This window comes from Esox lucius, chromosome 13, assembly GCF_011004845.1.
Source record: "Esox lucius isolate fEsoLuc1 chromosome 13, fEsoLuc1.pri, whole genome shotgun sequence".
Classification (NCBI taxonomy): domain Eukaryota; kingdom Metazoa; phylum Chordata; class Actinopteri; order Esociformes; family Esocidae; genus Esox; species Esox lucius.
Window position 1 is genome coordinate 12,272,786 of NC_047581.1, and position 14,767 is coordinate 12,287,552.

Here is a 14,767-nt window from a genome sequence, read left to right on the forward strand (position 1 = left end):
GCAACCAATGAATGCGCATGTTATATCAGATACGATTAAAGTATACTGACGTAACAAAATGGCAGCACACACACGGCTTGTTGAATAAGCTATAGCATAAACGTTTAATACTTTTAAATAGACTTGCATTAAATGACAGTGATTCGATAACATTTTATTGCAGATATTTGTATACAAGAATTGTTTGCTTAGTTGCCTACAATATTGAAGTTAAAGGGTATATCCAAACCAGCTATGCAACCTCGAAATTAAACACAACAAAGAGCCATGCAAGGCTAGCTAGCAAAGTTGTTAATTGTTTTAGGAAGATGTTGGGGTTTTTGACAGCAAGACAAGCTGGACTTGACGACCCACTTCGCCTGAAACGAGCTGAGACTACACGGAGGTGAGTGCGGGAAAGTTAGACACATCATCATATCTGGGCACAACTATACGGACAACGCTATATGTTCACAACTATACGGACAACGCTATATGTTCATTGTTTATCTGATTACCTTTAGATTAAGATATGTTTTTTTCCTTGTTGTGCAACCTATACAAATAGCTACACCCTATGTTTAACTTCTGATCATCATCAATCAAATAAATGAATCATCGTTCATCCTTTTCAAAGAAATTAGTATTTTTGGTTGGTTGAACCACAGTACACTATAACAAAACAATACTGTCAACAGGGAACAGTGTAAATAAGCTCAATAACGACATATTTCCATTAAAAAACACGGAATAGCTATAAAAACCCTTAAACAGTACAGTTCTTCAGTCTGTACAGAATCTTGCAATTTATTTTCAATGACTCAACCTCATTTTATAACTTATTTTTTTTAGCTTTTGTGACACAGTATAACAGAACATTGCTGTTAACAGTACTGACAGGTTGTCACTGATAGCTTTGTAGGGCAACCTTAAATCTGTTTCTGGCAATATTCAGTCCATTGCATCCTGTTGACATTTTTTGTCCTTTTTTTCAATAAAGGGTTCTCAGTTTAGAGCTGAATCATGACAGAGACGTGGATCGAATCCATAGCAATGGCATAAACACCATAGACATTGAAGTCATTGAAGGCCGCTAGTAAGTATAATAACATCTCCCTTCACTCATCGTAATTGGTAGCAAGACTGACAATATGACAATTATGTTGTTGTGATGGAAACACATAGCCAATACATATAGCATGTCATACATAGCATGTCATCTAAAGGCGGGTTTCCTTCAACAGAAAAACATTCAATAACAACAGGTGAACTAGCAATGAATTATCTTTCTAGCTTTCAATTGTCTATTTATTGTTCTGACACCCTACACATGACTTGGATAACAGAAAACAGGAAGTGAGTCAGGAGTACAGTAGGGAGGTTAAACAAGGGATTGAACCCTGTTTCCGGTGTAGAGTGGGGCTACATGTGGTTGCCCTGGAGTGCTAGTACTTGACCACAGGCCCTCCATATAGCTAGAAACTTTATGAAGTCCCTCTGGATTCAAGTGTCTGCTCAATGACTAAAATCTCAACGTAAGCATGATTTCAGCCAAACTTTCAGTACATGACACGCCAACCAGTGTCCCAACCGTCTACATTTTAGGCACTTCTCCGGAGTCCTCCCGGTGCTGTTTCTGTAGGAGCTAACCCCTGCTCTTGTCTGTCCTGTAGCATGCTATCCGGAGGGTCAGATGGGGTGATTGTGCTGTACGACCTGGAGAACAACAGTAGGAACGCCCATTACGCCTGTAAAGCAGTGTGCACAGTCGGCCGGTGTGTGTGGCTCGTATATACCCAATGATGTCCACTAGGGTGCAGCAGTACTGTATCAGTGTGCTTTGCTAAACATTTGTTTCGTGTGGGAGTGTGAGGGAGGTTTGGGTGACGCCTGTGCAATCATTAGTGTGAGGTGTGTTTGTGTGTTTGTGTGTGTGTGTGTGTGTGTGTGTGTGTGTGTGTGTGTGTGTGTGTGTGTGTGTGTGTGTGTGTGTGTGTGTGTGTGTGTGTGTGTGTGTGTGTGTGTGTGTGTGTGTGTGTGTGTGTGTGTGTGTGTGTGTGTGTGAGTGAGTGAGTGAACTATGTTTTAAGCACTAACAGTATGTGACCGTTGATAGATGTGCCATCTGCAGTGTGAGAGAGGCTCTGGTTGTAACTGTGTGTGTGTGTGTTGCAGGTCTAGTCGGTACGTCCACAGGTTCAGTGTGGAGACGGTACAGTGGTACCCACATGACACGGGCATGTTTGTCTCCAGCTCCTTTGACAAAACCATGAAGGTCTGGGACACTGAGACATTGAAGGTATAACACACATTTACCCAGACAAACATATCATTAACAATGTGTTCAACAAGTTTTATTTTGTCACCTGATACATCCCATAATAATCACTGAGTTGTGTTGACAGGTTTCTCACTGTTGCGCACTTTACATTGTCTGGTCTTCCAAGATATTTTCGCTGGTTACTTAAAGCAAAATTAGCTGGACACAAAGCTGTGAAAATATGGATATTGTTCTTACCTTTATGTTGTTTAATATCCTCTGGATTTGAGAAGAAAAACGATGAGCTCATCAGTTAATCCCTAATTTCTGTAGGAGTTGAGTGACAAATCAATGTTTCAACTGCTTTTTTTCCTTTTTGATAATTTTGGCCATTCTAGAATTCTAAAAATTCCAGTAACATTTGACTAGAGTGTGACAGAGGTGACATGAGGTTTAGAGCCCTTTTTTGTTCAGGAATATCTACAGAATTGGTTACACAATGTGTTATGCGATGGGCACCCTACCAAGTGGTGCACTCTGTGTTGACCTGGAATTAAGCTGGTGCCATGGTTACCTCCCAGGGTCAGTTAAGGGACAGTGTAACCCTCCGACAGACCACCTTCACTCTACCCCTTGGCACAGATGCACCACCCAGCAATGCACTTTACCAACGCAGCTCAAACATTCCCAGATCCTTTTATTAGCATAAACCTTCTAGCTACACACGTGTGTTCGCTGGGTCTTGTGTGAACATTTCATTTCTAGAAACCAAATCTCATGAAGGTCTGGGTGCTGATTGTATGTGAGTGTTGGGACAGAGCCCCCTCTGTGCGCCCATTGGGTCAGCCCTCGCTGGCAGCCAGAACACAGCAGCCATTTGTGTTTGCGCCGTAGAAGGATCTACATTGTTACGGTCACTCCGCTCCTGTCCAGCCTCCCGGTGGGATGCCCTGCCCCGCTGAGCTTTGTTCTCCCGTGTCCTTAACTGGCCTCGCAGCCCTAACCCTCATTTCATTCTCCTGGTCCAGTCCCATTGTGTGAGTCATTCTGACTTACTGACTGACGGTTGTTTCCAGTTAATTGTTCTCTTCCTGTCTAGGTGAGTTGTCTCCTCGGGACGGCTGTGTCAAATTAGCGTGCAAGTTGAAGTCAAGCTGATATGTTCATGCTGTAGCAGTGTTAGCGCAATGTTTTCCTGTGCCAATACCACCATTTTAAGAGGTCCTTGTTCCTCCCTGTGTGTTTGTAGCCTGCTGAAGTGTTTCAGTTTGAAGGGAATGTCTACTGCCACCACATGTCCCCCATCGCCAGGAAACACAGCCTCATCGCAGGTGTGTGTCTGTGTCCATGATTTGGTTTTACAAAGGTACACCCGATTTGGTTTTAAAAAGGTACACGTCTTTAGGTGATCCAGGTTATTTATGACATAGCATGGGGGGTGGGGGCTTTCCTCTATCGTTTTCCAAGCAAAAGGGAGGCTGATGACCTCACCGATTCTCATGTCTGCCGTTTTCCAAAAATAGTCTGTACTGTATTTTGAGCTTTTCTACAGTGAAAGCAAAAAAAAAAAAGAAATGACTAGAGTAGGTCTTTTAGGATATGACTTACTGTCCATTATCTCACTGATACGTTATCTAAGAATGAGCTGAGTAGGGATCACTAGAAAGCAGGTTGGCTATACACTCCAGCCTCTACCTTTTAGATAACGGTCAACGCCACGTTGGTTCTGTCCGCTGACACTGCCCTCTGAGAACGTGTCGTCTGAAAGGGGACAGAGCTGTGTCACAGGGTTATTGACTATACCGTGGGGACGGTTTTCGCGGAAACATGTACTATTCTGAAAAGACATTACAAGAATCCAGGCACTGCCCCCCACCCGCCCGAAGATGACAGATCAGGACGGACTTGTTCCTAATACCTGCACGCTCACTTCTCTCTCTCTCTCGCTCTCTCATTTGATTTTGTCTTACTCTCTCATTTGTTTTTGTCTTACTCTCTCATTTGTTTTTGTCTTACTCTCTCTCTGTATTTCTCTTTAAGAGGGCAAAAGTCCTGCCGAACCCAAAACAAAATTACATGTAGCATTTTAGTCTTTGTGCATGACGCACATTGATAGACCAAGCTACTTTTTCCCGGGAAAGTTCAGGTTGCACTTGTCAGACCAGAATGATCATTTGTTTAAAGTCTGGTTTGTCTATTCTTGTCGAGTCTTTGTGTTGTAAATCAACTGTGCTGTCTTTATCATAGGATCTTAGTGTGAATCAACCACTTTGTCAATTGATTCTCACATTTGAATAGTTTAAAGCGGTTGATTCACGCTAGGATCTTTTGGTAATGATGATAAATCAGTTAATTCACAGTTATCAACAATTTTAAAGATCTTAGTGTGAATCAACCACTCTCTTTATCAAGGATTTCTAGTGTTATCAACTGTTATCATCTTGATCAAGCAGTCCTAGCTGGGCTGTCTTACATACACATTTGTTATGAAAGAACCAGTGCTTCCGGCATTTCCTTATGTCACCAAGCAGTATACACAGACACAGGAAAAGTTGATATGTTTTTCCTTTTCTTATGTATGCAACCTCTCAATGAGTCACTGTTCTGTGTTGTCAGTTGGTACCAAAGACCAAAAAGTACAGCTCTGTGACCTGAAGTCTGGCTCACGCATTCACATTCTTCAGGGTGAGTGCATCATACACATGCTCCTGCATGCACAGACCACACACACGCATGCGCGCACACACACGCTGACACGCACTGTCGGCCCTTTCTATCCCTCAGGTCACAGGGGTGAAGTCCTGTCTGTCCGGTGGTCTCCCAGACATGAGCACATTTTAGCTACAGCCAGGTAACACCCATCACTACCATGACAACAGCGCCGTGTCTGAGCCTGTAGTCAACCTTTGAAGGAATTCCACTTGACATTTCCACCACCATATTCTGTGTTTAGACAGGCTGCCCAGTTCGGCTTTTAATTGGTCTTTTGGCCATCAGATGTGAAAAATGTCCGAAAGCAATTGGCCGAAAGAACACTTAGTAAAGAAATCGGAGAATTGGTTTGCCTGTCTACACGCAGCCCATGTCACCTGAGCTCATTGCCATCTGGAAGCATTGAAATAAAGGGAGACTGTGTAACTGGTACGTTACCCCGGGTATGCCCTGGAAGTAACAACACAGCATACGGGACAGATGAATGAATTAAAACAATAAATTAAAACAGCATACTGTCTAATTCATTCATTAACCCAGTGGGATCATATCACTGTCCCTTTGAGCTGTGACTACAAATGAGCAGCATCTCAACTGTGTTATGGGGGATATTTTTCATATGGATAATTTGAGGCACTGTAGCTGGAAAATGGACAGTATGGCATTGTGGTAGTTGTAGTTTTACACTGCGTGTTATCTCTCATTGGCAGATGAGTACCACATACTGTATATGGTAGTAGCATTTTTCGACAGACTGGGGTTTGACAACTGTTTCAGCACGCTACTCTTTCATACTGATTATTTGGATTATTAGTATTTCTTAATCGGTGAAGAGTTGACATGATTGTTAACCCAATCAACCATCTGATGTCCTCTGTCATTCTTTCTCTCAGTACTGATAGCAGGGTGTTGGTTTGGGATGTCCGCCGGGCTTCAGGAAGCCTATTCTCTCTGGACCAACACAACGGGGACAAGTCTAAGGCCTCATCGCAGGCAGGTAGGAAGCAACAGTACGTCATCTCCCTTCTCCTGCTGCCACAGTATGTCACATCTCCCCCTCTCTCGCTGCCACAGTATGTCACATCTCCCCCTCTCTCGCTGCCACAGTATGTCTCATCTCCCCTCTCTCGCTGCCACAGTATGTCACATCTCCCCCTCTCTCGCTGCCACAGTATGTCACATCTCCCCCTCTCTCGCTGCCACAGTATGTCACATCTCCCCCTCTCCCGCTGCCACAGTACGTCACATCTCCCCCTCTCTCGCTGCCACAGTATGTCACATCTCCCCCTCTCTCGCTGCCACAGTATGTCACATCTCCCCCTCTCCCGCTGCCACAGTACGTCACATCTCCCCCTCTCTCGCTGCCACAGTACAGACAGGTGTATCCGCAAACGGACCTGCTTGGAACAACAAGCTGTTATTACTACAGCCATTACTGCTGTCACACGCGCACACATACACACAAAGATCTGCACCTACCTGATGAATCTATCTCACCTATTCAGTTAGGGATATGTTTAAAATGTATGATGGTAGACAGGTCGATTACTGTTTAAGCCACCTTAAGCCACAATGCATGAAAGTATGCTAATGTTGGGTGTTTTTGCAAATCAAATAAAATGTGTGATGCTTAGATGAAGCCTTGTTGCAGATTAGTGACTGTGTGTGTGTGTTTTGCCAGTAAACACTGCCCATAATGGAAGGGTAAATGGCCTCTGTTTCACGGCGGATGGACTCTACCTTCTCAGCACGGGAACAGATGATCGCATGAGACTGTGGAACAGCGCCAATGGAGAGAACACATTGGTAGGCTCTGTATTTGTAAGAGAGAGTGATATTTAGTGTGAGAGAGAGAGAGAAATTTGCGTGTATATCAAAGTCTTGTGAATAAGTAAATACACTCCCCTGGAAAGTTGACGCATGGTTATTTGAGCTAAATTCCAACCACATTTTCATTAATAAATGTAGTCCAATGTAACTAATCACACAAAGTTAAACTTTGAAACCATTTATACAATTAAAATCAACAGAAATGCAATTTCTGAACAGTTCGATCTCTGTTTAACTACTTCACTGCTCAGCCAATCTGTCCGACCCTCCCAACTCTCTCAGGTGAACTACGGGAAGGTGTGCAATGAGAGCCGCAAGGGGTTAAAGTTCACCGTGTCTCGCGGCTGCAGCCCAGAGTTTGTGTTCGTGCCATGCGGCAGCTCGGTGGCGGTGTACGCTGTGCACACTGGGGAGCTGGTCAGCATGCTGAGGGGGCACTACGACAACGTGGACTGCTGCGACTTCCACCCTGACTACCAGGTGATACGTGGGACTAGACCACAGGGGAGACCTGCCTGTCTGTAGACTATAGGTGGATCAGAATGGACACTGTCAGTTTGTCAGAATACTGAATTAATAAAGCCGGGCCACCTGCGCTTTCCTGACAGTTGTTTAGATTAGTGTTAGATTAGTGTTTCTGGTTATGAAAGTGATGCTGTTAAGGTAAAACGGGTCCCTGAGGATTGTTAAGCTAAAACGGGTCCCTGAGGATTGTTGAGCTAAAACGGGTCCCTGAGGATTGTTGAGCTAACACGGGTCCCTGAGGATTGTTGAGCTAAAACGGGTCCCTGAGGATTGTTAAGCTAAAACGGGTCCCTGAGGATTGTTAAGCTAAAATGGGTTCCTGAGTATTGTGTGCGTGTCAAGGGTAATCAAACCTCTCCTCGGGGAGCAGTAGCCATTCAATGTTTTTAAACATTTCCGTAGCCGCCACACCTGATTTACTAATTGTCACTCCCTTGATTAGGTGAGTTAGATGAGATGGTTCTGGGCCACAACCACGGTGTAGAACGTCTTTCAGCCCATGAGGATTGGTTTGAGCACCACTGTTGCCCATGTCATCAGTGCCGCTCGCTTTCAAACTTGGAATTTCTGAAATAAGGAATGATAGTGAGGGTAGGAATGACTGTACTTCTAGAATGTGCAGATAAACAACATTAAGAATACAGCCCGAAATAGAAGGTTTAAAAAATTGTTTGTTATTCGCATACCAAGTTGATGTGGTATTGTTGCAGCGGGCATCATGTGCTAGGCATGGGGTGTAGCGGGGGTGTTTGATGGTCTAGATGGTTGACATATTAAAGTCAACATCCTCCATAGGCCACGGCCTAGTGACAGCAGTATGATAAGCTATATGTGTTTATATGTTTGTTTTTTGGTTTCGTTTTCTCAGATAGTTCTGTGTGTGTTTGGTTCAAAGTACAGCAATGAAAGGTGGGTTTTGGATTTTTAAAAATAGTTTTGTCATATAGATGTATTCAAATCTCCCTTTGCATGGGTGTATCTTTTCGTTCTTTATGCGAGTGTGCCACATAATTCCTCATACGTTTGCATATTCAGGAAAAAAAGGGTTTTGTCGATCCTGAACTTAAGTTGTATTGTACTTTTTGCTGTTTAGAGTTTATGTACCCAATACCGTTATTGTCTAACGAGTTACTGACTTAAAATACATTTGAAAATAGAGATTGGTAGTGGCTCAACGTGTGTCATGCAAGGAAGGTGAAGGGTCAGTTTTCCTTGGTTGGGTTTGTTTCGGTCCTGCTCACAGCTGCACTCATTATTCAGAGCGAAGCTATAAGCAACCTTCAGTGAATAAGCAACATTTGTGCAGCATGAAAATACTGTCCCAGTTTTACATTGTGTAATGTGTTGTCCCTAACTAGTCCCAAAGGTAGGTCGCACACCAGTGGCTGAATTGTCAGACGTTTGTTAGACTGTTTTGCCTTATCCAAACTCACACACAGACACCCACATCAAATCACTCCTCCGAGGTTGAAACCTGGGCTAAATCAGTCAGTTCAATACCCCTTTAACATTGTAGGAATGTGGCCAAGCAACTTGTCACTGAGTCTTTATTATCGCAAGGATAAATTTACAAAGCTATATGCCAAAACATATCATTACAACACATAGGATGTGTCTGTATGGAAAAATGTGTTTAACAGTCTTGGTCAAACAAGATTGTTTTGTCAGAAACAGCTCTAGAGCTATAGTATTGACAGACATGCTGAACCCCCCCACCCCTCTTTGTCTTTGCAGGAGCTGTACAGTGGGGGTAAAGACTGTAACATCCTAGCCTGGGTTCCAGTTTTACGACTCCCAGACCTGGAGGAAGGTGGCACAATTGCCAAGGAGGTATGAGGCGACATACCAATGAAATACCTCTTATGGGATGTTCCTGGTCCAACTAGCCTGGTCCAACTTGGGTGGAGCGTCGGTGTATTGTAACAAGTGCATTTCTCCCTCACAGGGTAAAAGCCAGGCTGCGGTGAACCCTGCTTTTCAAGATGCATGGAGCAGTGATGAGGACTGACCTACCTGTTCTGCTCTGCTCCATGGGGTTTACATTTAATCATGGCTCTACTGAAGACGTCTCTGAAACTACCAATGCGGTTTCGCCTACTTTGGTGTTGGAAAATGGCCATCCAGTAACTTGAATGCCAATTGTGATAAATACATAGTTGTTTTTATGCTGTCCAATATAGAAACGTATGGTGATGAATCAGCGGTGGTGTTTAGGAGGAGTGGGCAGTGAAACCTGCAGAACTGGAGCCAACCCAGCCCTCTTTGAACATGATGTTTCAGTGATTTATTCACACAAATTTTTCAGTTCAACCACATCGCCGTCTCTCCATTCACCTGCCTATTTGCTTTGTTATTCTTTCGTCATTGTGAAACCATTGTAATGTTGTTTTAAGACGGGACACTGAAATCACACTCCCCCTTTATCCAACTGGCATCTTATCTACAGTCCTGTTGGCATGTTTACATGGGAATACCAGTGACCTGCAGGGTACCTTACTGACACTTGAACCAGCCTTATGTACAGTACATATATGTAATTCTACTGGGCTTGAGACAGCCACTTCCATGGAAGTATGAATGATGTATGTGAAGTCTCTTTAAATGGGATTTTATAACATTTTCTCCGGATCTTTGTTATTGGTTGTTCTGCCCTGCCGGACCGCCCTATTTCAAACCACATGTTTTCAGTGGGAGGTTTCACTGGATGCTAAGATGGCTGTTGAAAAATATACATTATCTGGTCAATTATCAATTTCTTTAAGTATTTGATGTGTGCTGGGGGAGATCTTCTTGATAGGAGATCGACTTGATGCTAAGTCAGCCTTTTTCAATAATGAGTTCATGATACTGTTGACCTTAAGAACAGCTCCAGGACCAGTGATAGTTTAACAGTCCTATATACCATTAAGGACCAGTGGTGGTTAAACAGTCCTATACCATTAAGGACCAGTGATGGTTAAACAGTCCTATACCATTAAGGACCAGTGGTGGTTAAACAGTCCTATACCATTAAGGACCAGTGGTGGTTAAACAGTCCTATACCATTAAGGACCAGTGGTGGTTAAACAGTCCTATACCATTAAGGACCAGTGGTGGTTAAACAGTCCTATAACATTAAGGACCAGTGGTGGTTATACAGTCCTATAACATTAAGGACCAGTGGTGGTTATACAGTCCTATAACATTAAGGACCAGTGGTGGTTAAACAGTCCTATAACATTAAGGACCAGTGATGGTTAAACAGTCCTATACCATTAAGGACCCGTGGTGGTTAAACAGTCCTATACCATTAAGGACCAGTGGTGGTTATACAGTCCTATAACATTAAGGACCAGTGGTGGTTATACAGTCCTATAACATTAAGGACCAGTGGTGGTTATACAGTCCTATAACATTAAGGACCAGTGGTGGTTAAACAGTCCTATAACATTAAGGACCAGTGGTGGTTATACAGTCCTATAACATTAAGGACCAGTGATGGTTAAACAGTCCTATACCATTAAGGACCAGTGATGGTTAAACAGTCCTATACCATTCATTGACCATAGTAAATTCATTTGTGAGTCATTTGTCTTTACTTATGGTCAGGGCTGGTTCACGCATTAGCAAAATCAGACGTCCTTTAAGCTCCCATCCTGATTATTAGTTTTATAAAATTATTCAGAAAGTTTCACTGTACACAGATGTAGTCATACATATTTTCATGTATATATTTTTTAATCAAGGCCTACAGATGTTGGTAGGTATTAAATGTACTAATTCAGTTCAGCAGGTGGAAATGTAGCTAGTTCTGTAGGGTGTTCTGTTTGAGAACTCTATTGAGCTTGTTTTGGTAGTCCTAGGCAATGTTAAATCTGTGTCTGTGAAACTGGACCATAATCTTCCTAGGTGCACTATTGAGTACTGCACCATCAGCTCAAAGACCTTCCCCTGCCTCCCCCTCCCTTTAGCAGGTCAACTGTCCTACACTGGTTGCACTGCTGGTGAGTTTTCATACAAATCCCACTCTATTGGTGCAGTACTGTTGTGGTGTATCCAACCAACAAAAGCTACAGGGAGTTTGTAGCATGTGACAAGTATACTGCCCTAAGCCATGGTATGTTACCCATGAACCACAAAGTATTTTTGCTTTTATACATACCAGTGGATAGCAATGTGATTAGAACAGCAAAAAGTAATACTTGGGTCAAACCTATTGTATGGTCTGATGTACCACTGCTTTTAGCCAATAATAATCCAGTGCTTGAACAACCCACAGAAACTATAATGTGCTGTCATCACTCAAACCAGATAAGTCCAACATGGTCTATATTTGAGTTGTATTTGAATACAAATATTTGTTTATATACTAAGCCACGCATCCAGTATAATTTGTAATGGATTGCTCTTTCAAGTGTACAGTTACCATCCATGACTTTATTTGTTAACAGCAGAGATATGGTTATTGAAATAATTAATTTTGTCTTTTGTATGCATTACTAATGTTAAACTCTTAGTACTCTACATATCCCATGGACTTATTTTGAAGTCTTGCTTTGCATTGGACAGTGGCCAGAAATTCACGGTTGCAAAATTCCTGACATTTCTTAAAATTCTTGGAGAGTTTCCAAAAGCATGTACTGAGATTTCTGGGTAACATGGGAACTTTACCAGAACGACACAACCACGTCTGTAAGACAGGGCCCTGGAAAGGGATGGCTAGATCCTATCGGAAGCCAGCTTTGCCAATGTACATGCAAAAAACATAATCAAACAATTACAAGATATAAACCTGCAGACATATGTATCATTCACATCTTTGGGTTACTAGAAATATTTGAGTAAAAAAAGTATTGTGGTTTGAAATGTGGTTTATAATGATAGATAATAAAACCAGCCGTTCTTAAATTTTCATTCAGAAAGTAATATTTCTATTGCACTGCTTGCGATGAAGGCACATCTTTGGAGAAAGCAAGACTACCTACCTCTGCTGCTGCTGCCAGCAATGCTGCAAATTATGCTGGTGAGTTTATCAACATACTGCACTATTGCCTTCATTGGTGAATATATGTATATAAATATATATGTACAAATAACAGGCCTTATGTTGGCTGTGTAAATCAAATGTTTGAAAGTTTTAATGTAATAAACTGTCAGGGAACAATGCACACTGAATTAAATACATTACTAAATTACTTCAATTTAAATGTAAATATTTGTCACTTTCCTGATGAATACCATTAGCTTTAATGATATTCAGTGTTATTATAAGTGTGTTTTAAATATATAATTTTACTTTTAAAATACTATCATTGAGTTTCAATAAGTTGTTAGCTTAATAGCTTGTTTTATTCTGTAATGTGAATCAGAGGCGTCGCTAGGATCACAATACATTCAGGGCTTAGCCCACCACCCCGCCCTGCCCGGGACAGAAAGTACAGCGTTTTGAATGTACTTGCTAGTGGCCTGGACGTCTACATGGTCATAATGCGCGATCGGATTTATACATTACTAGATCAGGGGATATTTTTGTATTATTATTATTCTTTGGTCAATTTGAGATCTGGGGCTATAGCCCCGGACACCAAGGCCTAACGACGCCACATGCTGTGAATTATTCATATACACTCACCTAAAGGATTATTAGGAACACCATACTAATACTGTGTTTCACCCCCTTTCGTCTTCAGAACTGCCTTAATTATACGTGGCATTGATTCAACAAGGTGCTGAAAGCATTCTTTAGAAATGTTGGCCCATATTGATAGGATAGCATCTTGCAGTTGATGGAGATTTGTGGGATGCACATCCAGGGCACAAAGCTCCCGTTCCACCACATCCCAAAGATGCTCTATTGGGTTGAGATCTGGTGACTGTGGGGGCCATTTCAGTACAGTGAACTCATTGTCATGTTCAAGAAACCAATTTGAAATGATTTGAGCTTTGTGACATGGTGCATTATCCTGCTGGAAGTAGCCATCAGAGGATGGGTACATGGTGGTCATAAAGGGATGGACACGGTCAGAAACAATGCTCAGGTAGGCCATGGCATTTAAACAATGCCCAATTGGCACTAAGGGACCTAAAGTGTGCCAAGAAAACATCCCCCAAACCATTACACCACCACCAGCCTGCACAGTGGTAACAAGGCATGATGGATCCATGTTCTCATTCTGTTTACGCCAAATTCTGACTCTACCATCTGAATGTCTCAACAGAAATCGAGACTCATCAGACCAGGCAACATTCTTCCAGTCTTCAACTGTCCAATTTTGGTGAGCTCATGCAAATTGTAGCCACTTTTTCCTATTTGTAGTGGAGATGAGTGGTACCCGGTGGGGTCTTCTGCTGTTGTAGCACATCCACCTCAAGGTTGTGCGTGTTTTGGCGTCACAAATGCTTTGCTGCATACCTCGGTTGTAACGAGTGGTTATTCCAGTCAAAGTTGCTCTTCTATCAGCTTGAATCAGTCGGCCCATTCTCCTCTGACCTCTAGCATCAACAAGGCATTTTCGCCCACAGGACTGCCGCATACTGGATGTTTTTCCCTTTTCACACCATTCTTTGTAAACCCTAGAAATGGTTGTGCGTGAAAATAATGTACCTGGAATGTTCTAATAATGTTCCAGACCTTTTCACTCTGACACAAATAAATTACAATGATAAAAATCTATTACAGGCTCATAGTACTTTTGTCTTTACATGCATTTTTGTACATTGTATGCTCAAACATATGTGTGGAGATTGTACATACTTTTATAACATAAACCTTGAGAGAAGGCAACCAAATACAATATAATTCTGCTTAGGCCCCCCCAAAGAGCTAGCCTCGGCCCTACCCATGGTGATAGATGACAGAGGTCTTACATTCATGTTAGCTCATTTTAAAGCCAGGGAAAATTTACAGAATAATTTTCTCTCTCTCTTTTTGAGCAGTAATATATATTTTCTCAGCAATTCATGTAGTATGAGAGCATTTTCTTAATTATAGAAATATACCTCATTACTTGTATTTCATAAAGACTGATCCCAATCTTTATCAAGGGTGTAGGACTGTAAATATGACTGATTGCATATATCATGACATCATATTTCATCATACTACCAACATCATCCTGACTATTTCTGGTTCTGTCCACTATTTGAGATAGTAAGTGAAGGATATGACAGTAATTGATTCAGGAACCCAGACCCCTTTTCAAAGGAACAACATATCTGACTTCCTCCAGATTGACTGTACCTCTTCTGCTGTATTGTCAATAACGTGTACATTGTGTAGACAACGGGTAGTAATTACGTATGAATAAATATCAAATATTCTACATTCTTGGTCTATTTTATATAGCAAAAGAATAGCTAATAAAATACAATTTGAGACTTTTAATTTTATGTTGAAGATATTCATATACTGCAATATTTTAAAATATATTCTGTGTATGGAGTGAAGTAGAAATGTTTTCATAAATTTTCATACTGTGTATG

The 14,767-nt window shown here is 41.9% G+C and overlaps 1 protein-coding gene across 2 annotated transcripts; it reads left to right on the forward strand.

Moving 5' to 3' along the window:
- The first annotated feature begins 45 nt into the window (after window positions 1-45).
- Window positions 46-9,923, forward strand: ercc8 (excision repair cross-complementation group 8). Of its 2 annotated transcripts, XM_010876152.5 has the most exons (12): window positions 46-385; window positions 980-1,075; window positions 1,653-1,754; window positions 2,155-2,278; window positions 3,489-3,570; window positions 4,856-4,924; window positions 5,024-5,090; window positions 5,845-5,948; window positions 6,633-6,757; window positions 7,064-7,261; window positions 9,041-9,136; window positions 9,252-9,923. In XM_010876152.5, exons 1-12 carry the CDS (start codon window positions 309-311, stop codon window positions 9,312-9,314), a joined length of 1,203 nt encoding a protein of 400 aa, XP_010874454.2. In that variant the 5' UTR covers window positions 46-308; the 3' UTR covers window positions 9,315-9,923. The 2 variants fall into 2 exon arrangements, with proteins under 2 accessions (XP_010874454.2, XP_034152256.1); XM_034296365.1 differs by lacking the exons at window positions 46-385; window positions 980-1,075; window positions 1,653-1,754; window positions 2,155-2,278; window positions 3,489-3,570 and adding an exon at window positions 3,572-3,605.
- The last annotated feature ends 4,844 nt before the right edge of the window (window positions 9,924-14,767 follow it).

Bases quoted from the DNA above. Each gene is read 5' to 3' on its own strand.
- ercc8 (XM_010876152.5), top strand. From the start codon at position 309: ATGTTGGGGTTTTTGACAGCAAGACAAGCTGGACTTGACGACCCACTT. The intron at 1,076-1,652 runs GTAAGTATAATA...TCTGTCCTGTAG, and splicing joins GAAGTCATTGAAGGCCGCTA to CATGCTATCCGGAGGGTCAG. The intron at 2,279-3,488 runs GTATAACACACA...GTGTGTTTGTAG, and splicing joins GGGACACTGAGACATTGAAG to CCTGCTGAAGTGTTTCAGTT.